This window comes from Hemiscyllium ocellatum, chromosome 5 (assembly GCF_020745735.1).
Source record: "Hemiscyllium ocellatum isolate sHemOce1 chromosome 5, sHemOce1.pat.X.cur, whole genome shotgun sequence".
NCBI classification, from domain to species: Eukaryota; Metazoa; Chordata; class Chondrichthyes; order Orectolobiformes; family Hemiscylliidae; genus Hemiscyllium; species Hemiscyllium ocellatum.
In genome coordinates, this window is record NC_083405.1 from 62,891,641 (window position 1) to 62,917,228 (window position 25,588).

Genomic DNA, 25,588 nt, shown 5'->3' on the forward strand with positions numbered 1-25,588 from the left:
GGAGTAATGTCAGTTTAAGGTACAGACACATCATTAACTTGTTGGTGGTTCTAAAGTTTAGCTTTAGCTGGGAAGTGGCAGTATCTAGGCAGAGACCTAATGAGGGCAATGTGCTGGGAAAATGTCTTCACTTTAAATAGAAAAGTAGAGTTAATCCACCTGGGCCCATGGCCATAATGTTTTCTATTATCTGAGTGTGAAGCAGCTTTGGTCAAGACAGAGGTATTTGATCTGTTCAGATACCTTTTCATAAGTGAACTGGTTAAAATGGGAAAGGTCTAAAAGAATTTAAAAAGTAAAATTTATTTCTGGCTACCTACTACAGATAAACTAAGAATATCATTAACTATTCAAGAACTGGTGCTCAGTATTCAGGCTACGGTGTAGGTGTCAGTATCACAAACATACAGCCTGAAATTCTCTAAGAAAATCAATATGTGACCCAAAAGTTAATCCAAAATGTTACAAGATTATTCCTCATATTCAATCATGTTTATTCATGCTCATCTAGTTTCCTTCAAATGATTTCACCATTTACAAACTTTTGAAACACATGAGCAGATCAAGAAGCAGACCTTTACAGAGACAATACAACAATTACCACGTGCCACTACCTTACAAAACAAGTACTTGAGGACATCACCTGCACCCATGTGACTGAACAGCTGGACATCTGAATTGATTTGCCGTTTTTAAGCAAAATATCAGGAAACAAAACCACAATCTGTTAATGCATATTCAACAGAGTCCCAAGCAGATACCTACAAAATGCAATCATCAAGCTGGTAAAATAGTTTGCAATTGTATTCAATATGGAAACTGAATCAATCCTGCCAGTGTAGTCTAATTAAGGCAAAAGTGACTGAGATTACAAAATTTAGGATAAAAATCACAGGGTAGAGAGGTAATAACAAAGCTGCCTCACAAATCTTATCCATAGAACACAGAACAGTGCAGCACAGGAACAGGACCTTCTGCTCACCATTCTACACCAACACATGATACCTTTCTATACTAATACCACCTGTCTGCATATGATCCATAGCCCTTTATTCCCTTCCAGTTCATGTGTCTGTCTAAATGCCTCTGAAATGTTATTGTACCTGGTTCTTCCATCTCTCATGGCAGCATGTTCCAGGCACCTACAATCCCTCTCAAAACCTTGCTTCACAAGTTTAAATCTCATTTAAACTTTTCCACCTCTCACCTTAAACCTCTCTTGTATTTAAATTTCAACCCTGGAGAAAATGACTTTGACTATCTACCCCACCCATGCCTCTCAATTCTCTCAGGTTGATTCGCACATTTGGCAATAACAATCCAAGTTTGTCCAACCTCTCCTTATAGCTCATACACTCCAAAACAGGCAATATCCTCTTTTGCACCCTTTCCAAAGCTTTCACATTCCTTTCTATAGCGTGGAGACTAGATCTGCATATAATGCTGCACAAGTGAACTAAAGTTTTATACAACTACAACATAACATCCCAACTGATGAAAGCATCCATGCCACAGGCCTTCCTTATCACCTTATCAACTTGTATTGCCACTTTCAGGAAGCTATGGACTTGCATCCCAAGATTCCTCTGTACGTCAATGCTCCTATGTGTCCTGCCATTTACTGCATATTTTTCTCTTGCATTTGACCTCCCAAAATGCATCTTGTCATACTCATCTGAATTAAACACCATCTGCCATTTCTCCATCCAACTTTCTAAATGATCTATATCCTGATGTATCCTTTGACAAACTTTCTCACTATCCACAACTCCAATTTTCATGTTGCCAGCAAACTTACTAATCAGTATATACTAATCATGTATATACATATATATCAAAAACAGAGGTCCCAGTACTGATCCTTGCAGAAACCCACCGGTAACAGATCTTCAGTCATAAAACATCCCACCACAATTTTACTCTATCTTCTATGACCAAGTCAATTTTGTATCCAATTTACTGACTCACCATGGCTCTCTTATGATAATCTTCTGGACTAGCCCCACCATAAAGGACCTTGTCATATATTTTATTAAAGACCATGTAGACAACATTTGGCTCAGTGGTTAGCACTGCTGCCTCACAGCACCAGGGTCCCAGGTTAGATCCCAGCCTCGGGCAACAGTGTGTTGAGTTTGCACATTCTCCCCGCGTCTGCATGGGTTTCCTCCAGGTGCTCTGGGTTTCCTCCCACAGTCCAAAGATGTGCAGGTCTTGTGAATTGGTCATGCTAAATTGCTCAGTGCTCGGTGCATTAGTCAGAGGGAAATATGTCTGGGTGGGTTACTCTTCGGAGGGTCAGTGTGGACTTGTTGGGCCGAAGGGCCTGTTTCCACACTGTAGGGAATCTAATCCACTGCCATACCCTCATCAATTATCTTCAATGCTTGATGAAATAGCACGATCAAATTTGAGAGGCAAGATCTCCTGCACACAAAGTCAGGCTGACAATCCCTAACAAGTCCACTCTTTTCCAAATATGAATAAATCTAACAATCTTCTCCAAAAATTTCCCTATCACTGATGGGAGGCTCGCTGACCTATAAATTCTTGGGTTATCCTGTTGTAATTCTTAAATAGAACAAAATTTGCTATTCTGTTTATTTGGAACTTCACTTGTGGCTAAAGAGGATACAAATATCTTTGTCAAGGCCCCAGCAATCTCCTTCCTTGTCTAGATCCCATCAGGCCCTAGGGACTTATCTACCTTAATGTTTTTCAAGATACCCAACATCATCTTCTCCTTAAATTTTGACGTACTGTAGAATATCATACTCCACTGACAGTAAACATTTGCAATATTCTTCATAGAAAAAGATAAATAATTCCTACCTGTGATCATAACTAGAGCTGCTAGACATGCAAAAGCTGAGACATCAAAATTAAGGCTCTGTAAATTTGTAGAGAAGTCCTTGATCGTGTCAAGCCATTCACCAAATCCACGAAGGCACTGAAGTCGATGCAAGACAAGCCCATTACAGAATACAAACTTATCCTCTGATGGAGCAGATCTGTAAGTAATTGTGAAAAATGTAATTATTGAACTGTGACATTATAATCCAACTGTAACCTTTACAACATATGATCAGCAGTATTTTACATTCCAGAAGAGATCTGAATTTATGAGACAGTTGAGAAAATCATTCAAGTGCCATACAGGGTACAGAGAAAGCGAGCTAACAGAAGATGGTCTAAGATTCTAATTCTAGAGGATGGCAAACAAAGGGTTGCACTTTTGCATACGCTGACACATTCAGCATCTGGTGTGTTTTATTTGTACACCATAGATTATATTTTAGGACATTTGGGGCATTGAATCTCGAATGATTTGGTTTCATTCTAAATATGCTTATTTAGTCAATTATTTAGTGACATGCTTCGTCATCTTCTCCCATTGCCTGTTTTCAATGACAAGCACAATGCCACCTGGTGTCATCTCCAGTACATTGGTTACTTTCCAAACATGTTTGGAATGCAACTAAATTGTTCAAGTTTTGTTGTGGCAAATTCGCTAAAATACAGATTTACATACTCACATCTAGAAATAGAGCACCGTCAACTAAATCAAATGTCAATAAACAAAACTTCCCAAATGTATGAATTTCTAGTTGTTCATTTCTTTAAAAATAGCACATGGTCTGTGTCCTGGGTAAGGATGAATTCGGCACAATGTTTTTTCAGAATATGTTGAGAATTTACCTGTGGGAAAGTCTCAGTACAAAGAGTTCGAGGAAAGCAGATTCAATAAGTAAAGTCTGATCTTCCTTAGGGAGGTCACTGAATCCTGGTATTTTTTCGGCCCAGCTCTGTGTGACCTCCACAGATGTGGCGAGGAGGCCATAGAATTGACGGACATAATCAGCATCAGCGCCAGATGTCGGCTGTTCAGCAGCGCAGAACTGCAGGGGAGAAAAGCAACATATCAGTCAAGGTCAGTTACACAAATTAAATGTCCTGAAACACAACAGGAGAAAGGAAAGGTGTCCAGAGACCTTCTGAAATGAATAATCATTGACTGTAAAAGATATATTCCAAAAGCTTTGCATCTTGATGAAAGAAATTGCTTGGGTCTTTCCTATAACCAGAGTCTTTTGATATATTACATTTCAATTTTAGGAAATATTTAAAAAGTTTTATTTTACCAGGTTATAAACTTCATAACTGATATCATATCAAAATGTACTTATGAAAGGAAACTTGCAATGGCTAGTAATATTCAACAGTCTCTTTTATTCATTCTGCAGACAACCTTTGACCAGAGGGGAAAGTTATTGACATCTGTTCAATATGCAGATATATCGGAATAAGTTCAAACATGTTGTTCATTGCAGTATCAAATCATAAACTAATTGAAACATGATTAAATAATCTTTTCCTCTGAACTGAATATTTAAAGAGATGCAAATAACCAGAGTTTTGACAACAGTTAGATTAATTGTAACATTGCACAAGCCTTTCCTTCATCTTTGGTGTTGAAAGAAAGACTTATGAAGAATGAATTCAAATAACATTGTAAAGTAATTGTGATCTCAACAGAAACGTTTGCTGTGGAGACATTAAACTAAGGAAGAAGTGAATTAAAATGACTGCATGGAACATTCCTATTTGGAATGTTCAGAGAAAGAGGGTTAAAAGCTGATTTGCTGCTGTGCTAATGGCAAGTTACACATTTACCTCTCAAATCAAGCATGTTGTTTGTAAATTAAATTTTAAATTACTGGAATAATTTCCTCACTACACAGGCATGTTACCATCTTAAAATATTAAACAACTAGATTACTTTAGCTTCGGTTTTGGAGTACTAAGTTTTAAGGGAGGGGTGGCACTTCTTCTTGCTATGCTAACAGCATTCTTTGAAGTAACTCATCCAGTACTGGTTTTCACCTTCAAATGGCTGCCAAAAACATGTAATAATCCAACAGTGGACAACAAAATAATTTTTTTAAAAACAAAAAATAAACAGCTTTAAGAAAATTTGTACACATCAAATGAAAAAATAATTGATTTCCATTAAAAACAAAACAAATTATAGCAGCCCCTGGAAGTGTTTGCAACAAATCTCATTGTTGTAAACTTGTGGGGCTCAGTATAGTCCTTATCAGTCATCAGCTAGTATTGGAGTTTCATTGCTAACATCTTGATTAAAAATATATCTAGACTGTTGCTAAAGGGTTATATTATGGAGCTTCTGCTGCACAGTGAAAATATTTATTATGACAAGCATTTTTTCACAATTTAGAATAGGGTTTCTGTTTATTTATACTGAACCGCGCAACAAAATAGGAAACCTGTGTAGATTTGTTTCTCCATCGAGTATATTAAGGACCAGCTACTTTCAAATTAAAAGGCAGAATATATAATCCTATATAATCAGGTTTGCCAACAGGCTCCAAAATATTGATCATTCATTTTTAAATAAACCATATTTCCCCAGTTAATCGTTTTTGAGTTAATATTGTGGAACACATCCAAGTAATCTAGAGCAAAAATCAAATTATTTTCAGAAAGTTTATAGAAGTTTAATATCAAGAATATGTTCTGAAACCATAAATACTATAAAATTTGATGAAATGTTTTGTCACCCTCATACTTATTAGCAGTAACTAAAACAATTACTTAAGGAGGAGTGACACCATAGTCAGCTCAGTGTCATCATCATTTCATGGTAACAGCTATTGCTACTGTAGGTGTTAAGATGATATCCTCTTCTCTTACTGTGTTTATATCTATGTGAGCTCTTACCTGAGTGTAATTGTGGCTGCTGGGGGTGGAGTCCACAAGTGCCCGCACAAGAGCATTCATCAAACTGATTGGAGGTGAGGGAGGGGATGGTTCCTGAAGAGGACTTTTTGGTTTGGAGGGCAGACGACCTCTTCTCCCTTTTAAACTGTCTGTGCGGACCACTGGGGGGGGGGGGGGGGGGGCGAGAGAGAGAAGACATTTTAAAGAAGCTCCACAATTCATAGACTCGAAAGAAAGTATGCTGATGAATTAAAATAAAAATGAATATCTTTACATTTTTGAACTACAGTTCAAATTTTCATAAATTTACAGATCTTACAGAATTTAAAAGGTATGCTAAAAGTTTTGTTTGTAACACTAAATTTTTGTGTAAAGTTAAAAAAAAACTTTCCAGATGTGGAGGTTTATAATTTGTGAAAACGTTGTAGCCAAATCTGAATTAAGATTGTAACATCAGAATATATTGTGGCTTTGTTTTTGTTCTTCTGTTATTTGGTTTCCTGTTGGGTTCATTCGGAAGAGTCTATTACCCCACTATCCTGCCAGATATTTACAGCGCGCTTTTGAAGATGGTGATTTGTTTAAAAAAAAAACTACAAACAGGAAATGCACAAAACACGCCAAATTTAGAAGGTCTGGTTAGTCAAGACATTGAGATTGACAATGCATTGTTTTCTCCCGCTCTCAGCGGTGACAGGTCACAATCACAACCGAGCCAACATCACCGCTAATTATACAACAAACATTAAAACCTTGGTCAAGTCTTGACCATCTTGTGAAAAGTGGAGGGGAGCTTGAAGAACAGTGGGTTTAGGCACCGCGACAGCTCCCAGCTCTCACCTTCTTTAACCATGCCTACGCTAAGACACTTCTGGAACCTGCAGTACTGGCATCGATTGCGCCGCCTCTTGTCCACCGGACAGTTTTTGTTCGCCAGACAGACGTATTTTGCATTCTTCTGCACGGTCCTCTGCAAAGTACAAATATTATTACAGGATGTTTTCATGTCGAAAATAAAATAGGAGCTGACAAAGCTCACTCTAATTACAATATGAAATGCGCCAACGCCACTCCGATAATTAGATAAAATTAATTTCCTAACACGTTAGCCTGCAGGAAAAACAATTTTACTGGTGTTAGCTGCTGACAATGAGAATCAGCTACATTCGAGCCGGGAAACTCTCAGGAGACAGGCAGCTTTAAATGATGAAATTATTTCTGAAATTACCGGGTCATCACATTATACCGTTGGGTATAATATCCCTCCCTCTTAATATACCTCCGGGGATCATTTTCCACTTGGCTTATTCCTGCGGTGATTACTGACCTTATTAAAAGAAATTTAAAATGATTTGGGGGAGCGCCTCTTTAACCGACATTGGTTTAAAAATAAAAAAAAAGCCAGCTTGGATTTCGCTAATCAAGACTGATCAGTACAATTTAAATCACATTCGGAGTTACAGTTTAATTAAATACTATATATCTTGATAAAAAAAAGTAATATAGCTAGACTATTGCTAACGGGTTCGCTGTACAGAAGTCAAACGTTTTTTTTTTGGTCATGGTTTATTTTTCAGTAACGGGAAAGGGAATCCCCACTGAGCTCGCTTACACGGGATCCCTAACCAGATCGGAAAAAGTTTGGTAAATTATCACCTTTACAAAACAACAAAAACAAAAAAACTATTATCATAATTACAGATTGCTCGACTTTAGAAAACGCCCCTTAAGTGGTGCAGTTAAAAAAGACTCATTAAGGTAATTACTACCTAACAATAAAACGCTCTGTCGCATTTTCACATTATTGTCCAAGAAAAGGAGAGTCACCCCCTGCACCAAACATAGAGCACCACTCCAGCCAATCTGCAGGAACTGCCTGTTATAGTGTTAACAGGTATGGGTGGAATATCTGAAGGAGACAATGGCTCACATTATATTAGGCAGACCCTATTTCTATCCTAAATTCTGCCTGCATTTAATAACATTTTTAATAATAATATCATTTTTAAAATGCTAACCAGGGGATACTACATGTTTGGAAAAACAGGTTCGGCATAACAGCAAGAGAATCGACGTTTCGGGGATGATCCTGAAGGGCTTATTCCCGAAACGTCGGTTCTCCTGCTCCTCGGATGCTGCCTGACCTGCTGCGCTTTTCCAGCAACACATTTTTCAGCTTGGCATAACAGCAGACCAAAAAGAGTTTCTACAGTGAAACACAGAAGCAAACTTAATTGTTAGTACAATACTTATGTCTTCTAGTTCCATTCCGTTTAGGTTGATGTTTTGAAAACAAACCTTTTGGCAATTTCTTTTGTGATAACAATATCTTCCTTCGGATCTTTAGATACCGAAGCTTTCTCAGTTTTAGCTCTGCCCCAACCACTTTGATGCGATTTATGATATTCCGCCCCCTCGCATTTTAGTGCCTAATAGTTTGAACGGATCACTAATAGCCTTTAGTTCTATAATGTACAACTTGCCAATGAAACCAGAGAAGTGGCTTGGTTCAAACCTAGTCTCCCTGGCGAATGGTCTGCTTCTGAAAGAAGATTTCGCTTTTTCAAACATTTCAGTTGCACATTTTTAACGTGCAGATTATGTATCACTGAGCAGTTCGGTTTCCTTTCATTACTGATCAAAGGTAGATATTTTTCTAATCAACCTGTTCAGAGAGTTATTATACATCTTTGGGGCAGATGGAACTTTAATTTCCCACTCAGAGCTGAGCACGGAGCTAAAACAGCCCTTTCAAGTTAGATGTGCAAGTACTATTCTTTTATTTAAAAAAAAGTTTCAAATAAGTCCTTTTGAAGTTTGCTTCATAAATTTGACCATGGCCGTAGTTCAGAACGGCCACATTGACTGTAAAGCGCTTTGAGAGATCAGATAGTACTGCGGCGTTATATAGATGCAAGACTTTCTTTTTGAACGGAAGCCGCTTTTGATTTTCATAATGTTGTTTGCTTTGCGAATGACCCCACACCCCAACACCCATCCCCTCCAAAAAAAAAATACAATTTTCCCCTTCGTCTGAAGCACACTGCAGGGAAGTCAGATAAAACGAAGGTACATCCTACCTTAAAAAAGCCTTTGCATCCCTCGCAGGTCCTCACGCCATAGTGCTGACAGGCTGCATTGTCCCCGCACACAGCACACATCCCCTCCCCAGAGGAGGACCCTCGGCTGGGGGGAGACGGCAAGCTCTGGGCACTCTGACTGAGGGGCATTGGGTGATAGCCCAAACCCGAGCCCTTGACTAAATGCAGGGGATACTGGCGAGTGTCCATCACAGCTTGTGCAGAAGTACTTTCTGCTCCTATGGACATGTTCAAGGTGGGTTCGTAACACATGTGGCTGCTGGAGGCTGGGGAGTGTGGTGGGGACTGTTTGAAGGCAAACAGCGGAAACCTGGGCGGGGCGGTCTTCATTGGAGCATCTAAGATATGACCTGTGGCCATGCAAGTCTGGGTCACTGGAGGTAACGTGTGAGGCTCATCCCACAAGGAGGTCTGTGGAGTTGTGAACTGAGGCGTGGTGGGGGTTGATGGAGGAGACTGCTTGAAGTAAATGGAGGTCGAAGGCATGATGTCCTCTGTTTGATGTTGGATCGATGGCTGATAGTTGTGATGGGGAGAATCTTCCAGTTTAATGAAGGGTCTCTGTGAGGAGGAAGAGTGCATTTGATAGACGCACGATGGTTTGAACTCATAGCTGCCAGAGTACCCAGTCTCCATGAAAGTGCTGAAACTGGGCAGGGAGGTGGTGGCTGTGATTTCGGTGCTCCCCAGGTCCATGCCAAATTTCATGTAAGGTGATTCAGTATGCACTAAATCCGAGCTGTAATCCCCAGCATAAGCGTAGTTCTGAGCTGCAAAACTGGCACCTTGTGGCGAAGAGCTGTATTGGGTTTGCACACAGGGCATGTCTAAGAAAAAACACAAAGACTGAAATGACTAAAAGGCAGCAGCAGCAGCACTGATTTGTTATTATCTCATAGCACGGCAAGCATTCACATCACTGAGGAAGGAACCCTTGCTACATTACATATCGTACTGAATTCAAGAGCTCAGAGCCCACATTGCTAACATCGTCTTTTTATTTCCTGATTCGCCCATATATTTATATGTACAGTAAATTGCAATTGGGGCTTTTGGGCTTTACCCAAGTGGTAATCTAAAAATGGTCAGCATTCCTTTCTTAGAACCTGCATCATCTCATTTTGCTCGTCAGAGCCTTTAAAGTTGCCGAGTATCTATAGAGCAGGTGGGAATTCCACAGCAGCCTATGTCACTGGGCGGCGGTGCTTTCTTATAGATATCTATGGACAATTGTACTCCAGACAATGCAATGGATATTATTGTGCAACTGTGGAGATCAATGGATAGATGATGACCATTGCATCTGTTTCCAGCCAAGATATTTAGTGATGAAAACAATGACGTTTTCTCATTAATATCCTTGCGTGTGTCAGGAGCTGTGTCTCTGTTTGAGTTGGGAGGGTTGGTGAGTACTGGCCACTAAGATATCATTTTTAATGCCAAATTCTGTCCTGCAGAGTAGCTAATACAGCAGCAAATCCTTCATTGTTTTTGTAGACTATAGCCTGTCACCGAACAGTCTCCTGAGAAACTGACGGATTTTACTTCCTACCAACAGTAGGTGATGTGAACAAGCAGAGATGCGCTTTTCACTCTGTCGAAGGTCAGTGACTGGTTTTCGAAACAAATCTGGTGACAAAGGAGCCAGTTACGGTTAGTTAAAAAGATAAACTCCGAGAGAATTCGTGTAATATTAGAAAATATTATTTTATACATGCCAATTAATGAGATCAACTTTCAAATCTCAACAACAAACCAAAAAAAAAGTGTTCAACCATTCATACTAATAAGGAATGGATTTTTAAAAAAAAAAATTGGGTTACACCCAGTTAGCACGAGAGAAACAGAGAACATGATTGGGCAACTGATTCAAGGAACAATCCCAGGTATTTCTCAGTTACGTACATGTTTTCTGTACATTTAAGCAACTTTCTCTGCATGTGCCTGCCAATTCATGTATAGACCCCTACAAGTAGTTCAAGCAGCTGGGTTTAATTAACATCTTCCTGATTAAGGGTTTTTGCCTGAAACGTGGATTTTCCTGCTCCTGGGATGTTGCAGCACCACACTCTCGACTCTAATCTCCAGTATCTGCAGTCCTCACTTTCGCCTTAATTAATATCTACCCTGGTGCATACAGTTCTTATTTGTACAATCATCTTTCCTTGTGCGGTTTTCTGTATGCAGACAACCTTAAAACAGGTTCCTCTGTGCAAATACGTTCTTGGATGTGGGCAGATTCCTCAGTGTACTGAACCTGGACTTCAGCAGGTTTTTTATACATTTATAAACGCCCGGACATCTGCACGTTTCCATGTGAACGCAGACCCCCGGATAGAGCAAGTTTCTTTATGCAGCGATCCCTTTTTGTAGTATCCCAGTATATCCATTGGTTTCAGAATGTATAGGCCCATAATCAACACATCTATTCCTTTTCTAGATTAAAACGGAAGAATCAAGTTTTGTTGCTATCCCAGTGAGCTGTAACCCAGGTGAAACATCCCCGACAGCCAAAGTATAAGTAGGTAACTGAAGTAGAATGAAGAGAAAATGAAAAGGAAACATGAAAATAATGAAATAACAAGAGGACGAGAAAGAAGTAGCTCAGTCGACCCCTGATTAACTACAATGGTAGCCCATCACAACGTACAGAGAGAATCGCCTGATTTTGTCACGAACCTTCACGTGTATGACACACTTGTGCGTGTATTCTGTTGTTTACATACAACCATGTCGCCTCCAGTGTGTGTGCCAGTGTGTACCTGTGTGTGCCGAAGGGCGGTGATATGTAGCACGCTGAATGTTGGCTCGGTGAGCTGCTGCCAGAGGCTCGGCCACTGTCGTGGTGGTGCCTCCGGGCTGGGAACTGTCAGCTGTTCGCTGGGGTGACTCGGAGCTCCGGCTCGGCGGGGAAAGCTCTTCCGAACCAAGATCTATCGAGAGAGAGAGAGGGAGAGAAAGAAAACAAGAGAGCTCAGGGCCAGGGACCAGCGACTGAAGCTGCGCAGCTGCCTCTTGGAAAAAAAATTGAAAAGCAGACACCCAAGTCAGAGGATGGTATAATGTCATGCCTCAAAAAAAAAAGTGTGCTGTTGTACACAATTGTTAATGACCACCAAAATATAACTTCAAAACAAATATTTGTCATGAAAACTATTATCGTATCAAGTTTATCCGGAATGGCAAAGATTTAGGACACTAGACCTGTCTCAGGAACTGAACCGAATGGAAACAACTCCCTCTTCGCCGGGCGGATGGTCCAGTGCAGGCACTAGGATGCAGTGATGGCCCCCCGGGGTTACTGGCCCTCTGCTCGGGCTGAGTTAAACAGCGATGCCTTGGGAAAGTTAGCGAATGCGAGTCAGTCTTGTACGCGCTGCCCTCCATATTTGTATCTGGGATGTCAGGGAGGCTTCTGGTCTGACAGTTTACGCCAGGCTTGGTGTATGGTTAAACCGTCTCCCATGGGATGGCAGGAAGGAAAGCGGGACTTGCCCACATGCTTTGCGGTCACCTGGCGCTCTACTAATGCACGTTCACTGAACGCCTGCAGCGTTGTTCAAAGCAGACCAATTCATTTTCGCTATCATTTGTCCAATTCGAGGAGTCCAACAGTTGAGCTACAGCGCCCCCTCTCAAATGCATTTAATCTGACTGCCACTCAGGGGAAAAATAACTTTATAAAGTTCCAATAACTCGCCAGACATGGTATTGCCTCGTTAAACGATGGTGAAGATTACGACACAGTGAAAACCCCATTTAATCACTGCCTGCAGAACAGATCTTTGCTGAAAATGCGGGTCGGGTTCTACCTTACAATCAATATTAAATAGTTTTAGATTTGGAAATAAACCATGACTCTCTGCTTCCTTTACCGTGACAGTTAAGGCATGATTTGATTACTCAACTGGAGATCGCGGCGACAACAACGGCACCAAAGCCTTTAATCTTGGGAACCCCCACGCTCCCCACCATGAAAATTTATAATTTTTAAAAACATTGTTTCCATAGTTTACTTGGAAAATGCAGTTCTACAGTATCACGGTTAACCGGACGTTCATAATCCGACAGCAACTTCTGAGCTTTATTCTGGGGTTGAGTCAGGTAGGAAACTGAAGGAAGGCGTTTTCGGACAACTTCTGCCCCTGCCATCGGAAAGAAGCGGTCACAGCCACTTCACTCCCGGGGACTCCACTGAACAGAAACTCGGGGAGGGAGAACACAGTCTAAAACCTGCAGAGGTGCCGAGTTCTTGTTTAGACCATTCCGTGGTCATCTTCTACCCTTTTACATCTTACACCAAAGTAAAACCTGTTTTCCGAATATCTTTCCTTTTACTTCCAGAAATGGTCTAAGTATCGTGATGTATTGTATGGCCTCCCGCTTGAATTGAAACAAATATTTTGCAAGGCTACATTTAACTACCAAGTTGCTTAGCGTCCTCGGCGAACTCTTTTGCACATTATTCCCGCTGAGGGGTGAATGCTCAAAATCAGCTGGTTACCTAGAGAACAGGCGATGTCTATTTAAACATCCGCCTTATTACCGGCCGCCCCATCTTCCATACAAAGTCAGGCAGAACATCAACTGTGGGGAAATTTCAATTTAGTTTGAATTTATTCAAGGAAACCACTCTTCTATTAACTACGGTTTTGCGACTAACTCAATTCAAAATTCATCGCCCATGACTACAGGGTAGTTAAAGAAAATTACACAAAGAAGTATTTTAATGATATTAAAGCGATACCAAACATGGAGCATTGGATCTGTATCGAGAGCAGCACTTGTTGGCACCAACTACCCAAGTCAGGGTCGCACCTAGTTAGGGCAGTCCGGACAATTATTGGAGACTCCATATATCAGATACCTTACCACTAAAAAAAAGTGTTTTTATTTTGTACTTCCACTATTATTTTGCCACAAATGGTTAAAATGAAATAATGAAAGATATAGCTAGAGTGTATTAAGAGTTTGCCATGGCGAGGTTTTGATCACAGAAATCTCAGTATATATAATTCTTCGAAATCGACTTGTGACCCGGTTAGACCTTTCCTAAATTTACTCGCCGGTGTCAAGTCACCCCTCGCTCGGCACCGCCTCAGAAAAGTGAAGTTTATAAATTCCACTGGCAATTTTGGACTTGAACTGTTGACCTTCCCGCGCGGACCCTATTCCCGTTTCTACTACTATCTTCATCAATGCGAATATAAAGCGATTGTATTGAAAATTCCAATGTAAATGCCCAGGTGTAGTTACACAAATGTACGTATAAAAACGTGCTGCACTTGCTACTACCGATTATTACTCAACGAAAAGTAAAAGTTAAACAGATTCGCTTCTGAAAGTGAAACTATTAATAAAAGAATTGCAAAAATATATTTTAAGCCAAGACTAGGACCAGCATCTTAAATGATCACACGTGTTAGGTCAACAGAGTGCACAATTAGACATGGTTATTTCTTAACTGAAATTCCGAATATCCCTGGATGTATCCCGGATAGACGTGCAGACTGATAATCAACACTAATACCACTCCAACGTGCTGCATTTCAACTTTATAAACACATCCAGTACCATACCCCCGTCAGAATGCGATCGGAGTGAAGTCAAATGAATACTAAATAACTATACATTTTCACTTGAACATAGCTAATTATACATCCAACTAATTGCAAGACAAATCGCATCTATTCATCACATCATCGCAAGCACAGAGCCCCAGCATTACATTACCATGACAACTACCAGAAATACCCTAATACCCACTGATCTCCGATTGTCACACAACCCAAAGCCGCTGATTAACCCATAAATTCTCAAGATACAAGGGACAGGCATCAAAGCACAAGTTCTTAAGTATGTTCCAATCAGCGTTAACACAAAACATCACTATAGCTCATTGAATTGTAGTCACTTGTTCTATAGCATACCCATTGTAACTTTCATGATGTCCAGTGAGTAACTGATTGATACGTACTTGATTGCTGTGACGGTTCCGTTTTTACATATAATCAAATAGCCGTCCGAGTTGTGTATAGGTGTCCGGTCCAAATCATGGATGTTGTACAGAAAAACTTGTCTTTAAAATATCACTCCCGGTAAATGATTTAGCTGTAGTGCAGAGTCGGATCCTTCCTCTTAACGCGAGTTCATCAATAGAGGAAAAGTGCGAGGAAGTCTTCTTTAGCCCCTCTTGTATTTGTAGGTCTCTCCTCCGAAAGCAATGTGCCTTTGTTTATGTGCAGACAGATAACAGTACAATTCCTCACTTTGTGAACGTCATTTATGTTTAAGGAAAGGGGGGTGGGGAGTTTGGCGAGAGCTGCTCTCCTATTGGATGATCGCCGGTATCTCCATAGAGCGACTGGAATGCAGGCGACGTCAATTGTGACGCTGCCGAGCCGTCTACGTCACGCGGCGGCACGGCACGTCAGCTGGTTTTTATTGTGTCTGCTTTTCTCCCAGTGTCGGGCTGGTCCCTCGGTCACGCGACCCGCGCGCACAGTCGCGGTGCCGTAGCTAGCATATAGCTAACAGCGTAAAGAGAACAAGACGCTTCGCTCTCCCGCTCAGCTTTATTGTCATTTATGAACCCCGCGTCGGCGCGTCATTGCTTCTGGGCGCCCAATCGCCGCGCGCCATTGGCGATGGAACACCACGCCCCCTTCCCCGTGCCCTCGTCACGACCACACCTCTCGGTTGTTCTCACCGGGATTGTGGACCAATAGGAGCGCGGGAAGCTAGGCGCGGCCGGAGAGGGGGTGGTCTGGAACTTGTGCGCGTGAGAGCGCCCCGCTGACGCACGCCATTGACGCAAGCGGGAGCTAAATTTAGCAAGCCTGGGCCAATCCATCGATTGAGATAGCACAGATCTCATTCATTTCTGGGGCGTACCGTTTATTTTAGGAACTATTTTGTGATCCAGTGAAACCAAATATAGTTGTGGATAGGTATTTTTAGTCATAGCAATCTCGTTTTGTTAATGTTCAGAAATGCTTTTTTTAACGTAACCTAATTGCAGATTGGAGCGACTAATGAAATAATTATTGTGTTAATTCATTATTATATCCGAATTCTCATACAATATTCAGAGATTTAAGTGTTTGGATTAAAACAATTGTACGGTTTGGTTTTCATTTATCTCGGCATTTTTTGTCATTATGCCTGTTTGTTTTTATTTGTTTATTACATATGTATCTACTGTCGAATTGTAATTAGCTTGGTCTCAATGCTGGAAAAACCTATGCACCTTTTTTTGTGTAAGCAATTGGAAAACGGAAGTTGGAATAAATCTTACACTGGGGAATTTATTAAATGTTAAACAGTTTTAGATTCCACCCTTTTTAATTATTTGAACAATAGACACATTCTTGTAATTTTGCCAAAACGCCTTTGCTTTCACAAATTTATTACGCACTAACGCCTTACGTATTTTTTTTCAAATGCTGTGGAGACTTACTACGTTCTAGATATTGCTTCATGGGATGTTCCGCTTTTGTTTTGAAGTGAAATTTTTTTTTGTTTGGAAAAAAAATTGTGCTTTAATTCCATTATTACACTAGGCGGGTTGACCAGTTCGTGGGGAGTGTTATTTAGGAAGCATCGCGGTTTGGCAGCTTCACCGCAGCGCCTGAGGCTCTTGGCAGGTGAATGAGTGAGAGAGAGAGAGAGAGAGAGAGGGAGGGAGGTGGTGAACCCTTGTTCCACTTTATAAATAGGCAGACGGAAGGGAACGTTCCTATTACGCACACGCGCGGATTACGTAAAGGAGCGTGTTCATAATCAGGAGACGTCTGATGACGCAGACACGCAGGCTGCACGAGGTGAGTTCCGGCCCTCATTCCAAAAACAGATTTTATGCCTTCATTCTGGGGATTACATTTTTACATAAATGTTTACATTATGCAAACCTTATTCCTGAATTTTAAATATCTGGTCTAATTAAAAATTGTTCCCCTCGCTAACGGCCTAAAGGAACAAAGTTTTTTAAAAATGTGCTCCATTACCAGGCTATAAACTGCACAATTGTGTACAAAAAACTGCACTAGATGTCTGAGGTGAGTATAACGCAAGAGATTTGTTTTTATGATCAGATTGTTGTTGCTTTTATTGTAATGTTTTTTTAAAAAACAACAAGTTTGAACTTCTTTTTCTTTCCCTACAGATGAATCCCAGTAAGAAGCATTTTATTTCGGAACCCACATTTATGTTCTAATGATCTGTTTGCAGTACTTTTCGAATAATAAACCTGCAAATAAACTGTTTAAGAAGCACAATTTTTTTTTTCATTATTTGTGTGGAAAAGTTGGAGAACTAATACATTTCAGTACAAGTGTATGCCTTTTCCTCTTTATGCCTTAGCAACGTTTTGAAATGTGGAAGAAATGTCACCTAGATGTGCTCCCCTGGTATCAGAACTAACTCAACACCAAACATACATTTCTTAGAAACTAAACTTGCAGTTTATTATAGGATATCTTGGTGGATATCGCTTCAAGTTGCCAGCAGTTTGGCACTACATTTTATAAAGATTGCCACAAGGCAACATTTCAACTGTGTGGTGAATATCTTGAGTAGTATTGAACTATAAAGGATAATTTCCACTTTTATATTTACAAGTCTTTCTGGAGGTGTGGGAGCAGCAGCAAGCCAGTTATCTAGTTCAAATGACATCAACCATGAACATACTTATAATAGTTAAGTGAAAGCATATTTTTGAGTTAGATAATTTGTTTTCATTTTCTATTTCGCTTTTATTTGCTTTCTTTTCCTGCCAGCTTTCAGCATAGCTGAAAACTACCATCATATCAGTAGAAAAATGTAATATAAGGTCACGTGGTCATATGTGAGCAGTTACATAATGTTACAGAATAAGAAAGTTCACATGTCATGCTGAAATGTTAATGATTGTAGTACTGTTAGGTTAGTGTAAATGATTTAAGATATGTCGTAAAGTTTTATTTACACAACCAGTGGATGTTTCCAAGTGCTTTACAGCTATAGAACTGCTTTGTGAGTTGGTTATTGTTATGATGTAGACATTCTATGACCAGCTTTGATCCTGCACTGAATAACTAATTGGATTAAAAACAGAAAATGCACAATTTCTGCAAGAATAATATTCATCTCAAATTCAACTGAGAAGATATTCTTTCTTTTCAGACAAAGTATAATCTGTTGAGTTTTCTGTTTTTATTTCAAGTTTTATCCTCTTAATCTTGAATTTATCCCACAAGATCTTTCTTAACAACATTACATTGAGATTTACTTAATTTGATTGTTTTTGTGGAGGTGGAACTGGTAGCAGCAACATTAACTCGTGGTACTCGACACGTCTTACATGTAGGACTATGTCCATACTTAAGCAAGTTATTTGCAGTTATTATAGCTTTGAGACCATTACTCAGTGAGAGTTTATTCATTATCTTAAGTCAGTTTTGATCAGTAACAAAATGTGTTTTTCCAGAAGTCATTTTTTGTGCACAATATGAGTTAATCCCATTGATGTGTGACTCATAATTTGCTTATACTTCTAACAAATATTTAGGGTTACCTACTGCAACCTTTCCATATCACAATTATGAAATGACAATTCCAAATTAAACAGTTTACTAAAATGTATACATGCAAAAATCTAGGTTGAAATAACCATTCAATATATTCCACTTCTCTCCTTTTTAAATCTAATTTTCTAACTCTCTCCTGGTTTATATGTTGTATTTGTTAACTAGGAATGAGACAAACCGGTTTGCTTTGAACACTGCACTATACAGTCCAAATTATACTGAAGTACTGCTTTCCTGCTCATTTTGTTCAATTACATGAAAAGTAACGCTTTTAATGAATGTCACTGTTTATTTGAACTTGGTAACCGGTTACAAAGCGAGAAAAGTATGAATGTATGGGACATCTTGAATTCTGCTGAAACGTGTAACCTGATACTACTGTGTTGAGAAGGCACATTGCTGTTCAATGGCTTTGGGAACATATAAAAGAAAGTTAAAGTACCTAATCATCTATACCTTTTACTATCAAAATTGAAACCAAATACCGAATCAAATTGACTTGGAGAAGATATTTCCACTATTAGGAGAGAGTGAAAGGATGCTAGGACTTTCTTCAGCTAATCTGTGCTGAATATTGTGCAGCAATGACTGTCCTCATTCTGATTTAGAGATGGTGAAGCAGCGAAAGATGATTAGGTTTGGGATATGTCCCTGAAGAAGTAGAGCTCTTGTTGGCTCCTGATGCAACCCAGAAGACTTGGGTTCATTCCCAGCTGCATTAGAAGTCTTTAATAACAATCTTGTGTAACACAGTGATTTTAAAAATATCCACCTTGAGCAACTGCAGTGATGTCTTTGCACTGAGACAGTTGACTTCCAGCATCCAGAATTAAAAATCACACAACATCAGGTTATAGTCCCAACAGGTTTAATTGGAAGCACACTAGCTTTCAGAGTGATACTCCTTCCTTTGTGACTACGACCAGCAAAGAGTTTTCTCCTTGATTCACATTGATTCTAGTTTTGCTAGGGCTCCTCCAAACTCGGCTGTTGCTTTGATGTCAAGAGCGGTCACTCTCACATCTCTGGGGTTTAACTATTTTGTTTGTATTTGGACCAAGTTCATGGAGGCCTGCCTCTTTATCCTGCTCCAAACGATGTAGAGTCATGACCTCCAATTTGCAATCAATGTCTTTCTCAGATAATGAGAGATGCCTTTGGACATCTTGTGATATGTAGCTTATTACTATGTCATGACACAACTCCAGCTTTCAGAGCAATCTAATGATCTTATGATTTGCAGTTAACAATAACACAGAAATTTGTATAGTACCTTTAACATAACAAGAAGTCCCAAGGCACTTCACAGGATCATTATTTTAAACCAAAGATTGACACCAAGCCACAAAGACTAGTTAGGTCAGAAAATGAAAAGTTTTCTCGAGTTAAAAATCACACAACATCAGGTTATAGTCCAACAGGTTTTTTAAAATTCCTGATGAAGGGCTTTTGCCCGAAACATCGATTTCGCTGCTCGTTGGATGCTGCCTGAACTACTGTGCTCTTCCAGCACCACTGATCCAGAATCTGGTTTCCAGCATCTGCAGTCATTGTTTTTACTACCTTAATTGGAAGCACACTAACTTTCGGAGCGACACTCCTTCATCAGGTGGTTGTGGAAGACCTGATGAAGGAGCGGCGCTCTGAAAGCTAGTGTGCTTCCAATTAAACCTGTTGGACTATAACCTGGTGGTGTGTGATTTTTAACTTTGTAAACCCAAGTTCAACACCGGCAACTCCAAATCATGACTTTCTCAAAGAGGGAAGTCTTAAAGAAGGAAAGCCACAGGGAAGGGTATTCCAGAGCTTGAAGGCCTGGACATTTAAGGGCACAGTGATTAATGGTGGGGTATTGAGATCTTTACATGGTCATGTCATGCTATGGTGCAGTGATGCTAGAAACTTGATTGTGACACATCGCACAATAATGAAATCGATTTTAGTTATTACACAGCAACGTACATAGCTGGTAAATGAATGAGAAAAATACAAAAGCAAATGAAGAAGTTACAATCTGTGCTTCAAGATTGATGGAAGTATCAGTGCGGGAAATGGTAAGTCTAGCAATTTAAAGATTGGTCTTTTAGATCTGAAATTTGCTTTCAAAACCAACTCAGAACAGCTAGGTGAGAGGATCCCTATTTCGACAGCTTTAAACTCTGGTCATTAGTTGGTTCTCACTTAGATGTTCCCGAATGCCGCTGTGGTAAAGGTGGACCAGAAAATGCCTTTATTCCAAAAAAAGCCAGGAAGTAGAGCGATTGGAGGAGTGGAGTGAGAGAATGAGCAGAGAGTGATAAGACGGTGCTATTTTCTGGATCTGTGGATTGTGAAGAAGCAAATATGGCCTCTAGTAGAGTGATGTGCTCTTCCTGTCATATGTGGGAGTTTAGGGAGAGTTTCCATGTTATTAATAGACCACTAGTGAGTCTAAATAAAACAGAGTTGAAAATCACACAACACCAGGTTATAGTCCAACAGGTTTAATTGGAAGCACACTAGCTTTCGGAGCGATGCTCCTTCATCAGGTGACTACCATTGAGAAATTCACAGGAGCTGGGGGAGTGATGGATAGCAGTTATAGGAATGGAGAAAAGCTGCAAATACAGTCAGGTAGATGAGTTAACTCCAGGAAGGGTAAGAGGGGTAGTGCAAAGACTCTTGTGTTTATCCCCATCTCAATAAAGTATGCTGTTTTGGAAAACGTAGGGGATGGTGGACTCTCAGCTGAATGTAGCATGACCAGCCAAGTTTTGGTACTGAGAATGGCTCGAAAGTAATGAGGGATACGTTGAGTTCCAAGCGATCGAATATGATAGGGGACTCTGGAATCAGAGGCATTGCAGTGAAAAATCACAATGTTCACAAAGGGGAGAGGGACCAGCAGGGGTTTGTGGTACATGTTGGTGCTAATGATATAAGAAGGGAAAAGGATGAGATTCTGAAGATAAAGAGAGTCAGGCAGGAATTTAAAAAGGAGGTCTTCGAGGGTAGTAATATCTGGGTTACTCCTGGTGCTACAAGCTAGTGGGGGTAGGAATAGGAGGATAGAACTGATGAATGTGTGGATGAGCAGTTGGTAAAGGGAGAAAGGTTCACGTGTTTTGGACCATTGGAATCTCTTGTGGGGTAGAAGTGACGTGTACAAAAAGGACAGATTGCACCTGAATTGGAAGGGGACTAATATACTGGCAAGGAATTTTGCTAGATCTGCTCAGGAGGATTTAGCCTAGTAAGGTGGAGTGGTGGCACCCTAGGAGATAGCGATGAAAGAGATCAACCTGAGACTGGTATAGTTGGGAAAAGGAGCAAGTCAAACATTCAGGACAGGCTGGAACAAAGCAGAGAACAAGGTAGGAGTGATACACTGCATTTATTTCAATGCAAGAGGCCTAACAGGGAAGGCAGATGAACTCGGGGCATGATTAGGAACATGGGACAGTGATATAGCAATTACAGAAACATGGCTCAGAGATGGACAGGACTGGCAGTCTAATGTTCCAGGATACAAATGCTACAGGAAGGATAGAAAGGGAGGCAAGAGAGGAGGGAGAGTGGCATTTTTGATAAGGGATAGTACTACAGCTATACTTAGGGAGGATATTTCTGGGAATATGTTCAGGAATGTTATTTGGGTGGAACTGAGAAATAAGAAGGGAATGATCACCTTATTGGGATTATATTATAGACCTCCCCCCCCCCCCCCCCCCCCAATAGTCATTGGGAAATTGAGAAACAAATTTCTATGGAGATTTTAGTAATCTCTAAGAATAATAGGGTGCTTCTGATAGAGGATTTTAATTTTCCAAACATAGTTTGGGACTGCCTTGGTGTTAAGGGTTTAGATGGAGAGGAATTAAGTACAAGAAAAGTTTCTGATTCAGTATGTGGATGTACCTACTAGAGAAGGCGCAAAATGACCTACTCTTTGGAAATAAGGCAGGGCAGGTGACTGAGGTGTCAGTGGGGGAGCACTTTGGGGCCAGCAACCATAATCCTATAGTTTTAAAATAGTGATCAAAAAGGATACACCAGTTATAAAAATTGAAGTTCTAATTTGGAGGAAGGCCAGTTTTGATGATATTAGGCAAGAACTTTCAAAAGTTGATTGGGGACAGATGTTCGCAGTTAAAGAGACGGCTAAGACATTTGTATCATTGATAGTCTCAGGTGAGATGCTGGAAGACTGGAGGTTGGCCACCTTGGTGCCTCTATTTAAGAAAGGTGATAAGGAAAAGCCAGGGAACTATAGACAGGTAACATCAGTGGTGGGCAAGTTGCAGGGAATCTTGAGGGTAAGGATTTATATGTATTTGGAAAGGCAAGGACTGATTAGGGATAGTCAGCATGGCTTTGTGCATGGGAAATTATGTCTCATTAAATTGATTTGAGTTTGCTGAAGAACTAATGAGGAGGATTGCTGAGGACAGAGTGGTGCACATGATCTATATGGACTTCTGTAAGTCTTTCAACAGGGTTCCTCATAGTAGACTGGTTAGTAGGGTTGGCTCACATGGAGTACAGGGAGAACGAGCCATTTGGATGCAGAACTGGGGTGAATGTAGAAGACAGAGGGTTGTGTTGGACAGTTGTTCTTCAGACTGGAGGCCTGTGACCAGTGGTGTGCCACAAGATTGATGCTGGGTCCACTGCCTTTTGTCATTTATTGAAATGATTTGGATATGAACATAGGTGGTATAATTAGTAAGTTTGCAGATAACACCAAAATTGGAGATGTAAGGGACAGTGAAGTTTGGGTTCTCACAAGCAATTCCATCTCCCGTCTTTGCAAATCACCTTCAGATGAATAATGAGACCACGGTTACCGTGTGGGTTCTTCCTTCAGCAAAAGCAGATTTGTGTATACTAAATGCTGGGCTTGAAATGTACTCAATCACTACACAGGAACAGAATTACATCATTTAGTTAATTGGGTTTGTACTGCTAGGATTACCTGGATATCATCTCCATTAATCAGTCTTTGTTCTATATACAATAAATTTTTGTAATACTTGACACTTCAGCAAATGGAATCTCCCCCACCCACTGATGTCAGTTTGAAGTGATGTGAAGAGAATCAACTGAAAGTTGAAATATTTTACCCCCAAGGTTTACAGTGAAAAGTGCCAAACGTGGAGAGACTCAAGTCTCTGCAAGAGGTACTATATGTCAAGGCATGTTTTTAGTTCAACTCCTAGCCTTGTCATGAAGTTGTTCGTGCTTTTTATGTTCAGGTCTGAAAGATAATGTTGGCTAACAATTTTTTCGATTTGCTGCACCATCAAACCCTGCTGGATAACAGGAATTTTATTGCACCTTGAGATTGTTTTACCAACTAACAATATGTGGACCACAGCATTTCAAGAAAGCAGCTCACCACCTTCTCAAGGGCAATTTGGGACAGGAATAAATGTCGGCTAGCTAGCAACATTCACATCCCACGAGTGAATAGAGGAAAAGAAATCATATCAGAGAATTGATAGAAGATATTGTTTGGGTTGGTGGTTTGCCATTCCAAAATTGAAGATGGGCAGGGTGGGTTGATTCTTAGTCGGGTGATAACATGGTTTAAGTTCTGACCGTTGCTTTGTTGACAACAAAAGCTTATTAGAACTTTTGGTAAACCCAATGTCAATTCACCTTCAGGATTAGAAAATACAGCATTCTAAGAATACCCCAATTTCAAAATTAGTCTTAAGACATCACTTTCCTTGGCTTAAGTGTTAGGCAAGACCTTAAAAAAAAAAGTCTTAGGTTTATTTGTAGAGTACCCCCTCTCATTTAACATCCTTCACTTCCTCTTCTGGCGCTGATGTTTTCTCTTCTTCCTTTGCACCAGTAGGAACCTTCTTTGTTGTAAAAATCATACTAGGAACTCTTTCCATATAATATCTTTGATCCAAGAAAATATATTCCATTCAAGGCGGATTAAGGGCTGGGCAGAAATTCTGACCAACCTGAATTCTAATGAAAATCCAGATTTTGGTGTCATCGTTGCTTCTTAGAAATATCTCAACACTTGGTATGATCAAACAGTTGCCTGTAGAATCTTGCTGTGAAATTAGGGTGCACAGCTTCCATTATAATGATACTCTACTCAAATAAGTCAATATTGAATGTAATGAAACTTGATTAACTCAGTAATATTTTTAGTGGTTAACTGTGGACAAAGCTGGAGTGAGATTATACCAATTTGTTAGGTTGCTGTACTGGACTGAACCACAGGCATCGGGGGATAGTTATGAAGAACTCAATGTGTTTCATTAAAAACAACAGAATGGCACTCCAATTGTGGAACCAAAACTTTCTTTCATAGTATGATTCAACAATATTGGACTTCCTAAAGTAGGCTTTAAACTTTATTATGGGCAGTATTCTGATAGATTTTACTGCTTACCCAATTTTCATTTAATTGCCCTAACTCCCTTGGTTCTTATTATCTGCAGTTAAATGTCATCCTTTAATTGTGTAGCCAACATTAGGTAAATGTTAATCAAACAGTGGATTTCAAAACAAATTCAAGGCAGTATGACTTTTATGAGGTCAGGGAAGCCAAAGGAACAGGTTTTCAGAGTGTCTTGCAGCTTTCGAATTTAAGTTTATTTAAATCTTGTCAGTCCCAGTCCACAATTAATCTGACTGATCAACTCAATAACAATAAAATGGGAATCTTATTCACAAGGCCGTAACCTACAGAGGAAGCTTGTGAAGTGGAAGGGTTGAGGGGTGTTTGATAGATATGGTTCACAGGCTAACGAGTTGGACTTGGAGACACTCCTCCTGTTCACAAAGAATTCTGCAAGGCATTCACTCACTGGATATATTTTCTAATCAACCTTTGGAGTTGAAGCTGGGCCTTCTGGCTTACAGGTAGGACATTACCATTCCTTCACAATAACCCACTCACTTGATATATTCTAACCAACCTCCTCCAAAATGCTATTTCACACTTCTGGAGCAGGTGGGACTTGAACCCAGGCCTTGAGCTCTGAGGGAAGGCGTTACCTCTGTGCCACAAGAACCCACTCCCACCTACTTTTACCTGTCAAGTTACCTCAAGATTTGGGAGTTTTGGTTGACACTGTTTAAAAATAGAATGCTAAAATTAAAGCAAGAAGCTTAATTATAACTATTAAATGACCAAAGTTGTTCCTGAAAACTGATTTGTCATAACTCCCT

At 40.1% G+C, this 25,588-nt stretch overlaps 1 protein-coding gene across 2 annotated transcripts in view; it reads right to left on the minus strand.

The window, feature by feature from the left end:
• The window catches only part of nr4a3 (nuclear receptor subfamily 4, group A, member 3), a 28,624-nt gene extending 13,314 nt beyond the window's left edge, over positions 1-15,310 (minus strand). Inside the window, exons 1-7 of one of the 2 annotated variants that reach the window (XM_060824815.1) lie at positions 14,821-15,310; positions 11,606-11,776; positions 8,823-9,670; positions 6,583-6,712; positions 5,743-5,903; positions 3,700-3,899; positions 2,833-3,011 (exon numbers count right to left, since the gene is read on the minus strand). In XM_060824815.1, coding sequence (XP_060680798.1) covers positions 2,833-3,011; positions 3,700-3,899; positions 5,743-5,903; positions 6,583-6,712; positions 8,823-9,668 — 1,516 coding nt within the window. In that variant the 5' untranslated portion in view covers positions 9,669-9,670; positions 11,606-11,776; positions 14,821-15,310. Of the gene's footprint in view, positions 1-2,832; positions 3,012-3,699; positions 3,900-5,742; positions 5,904-6,582; positions 6,713-8,822; positions 9,671-11,522; positions 11,777-14,820 lie in introns of both variants that reach the window. The other variant, XM_060824816.1, reaches the window with a different exon arrangement.
• Between the last annotated feature and the right edge of the window lie 10,278 nt (positions 15,311-25,588).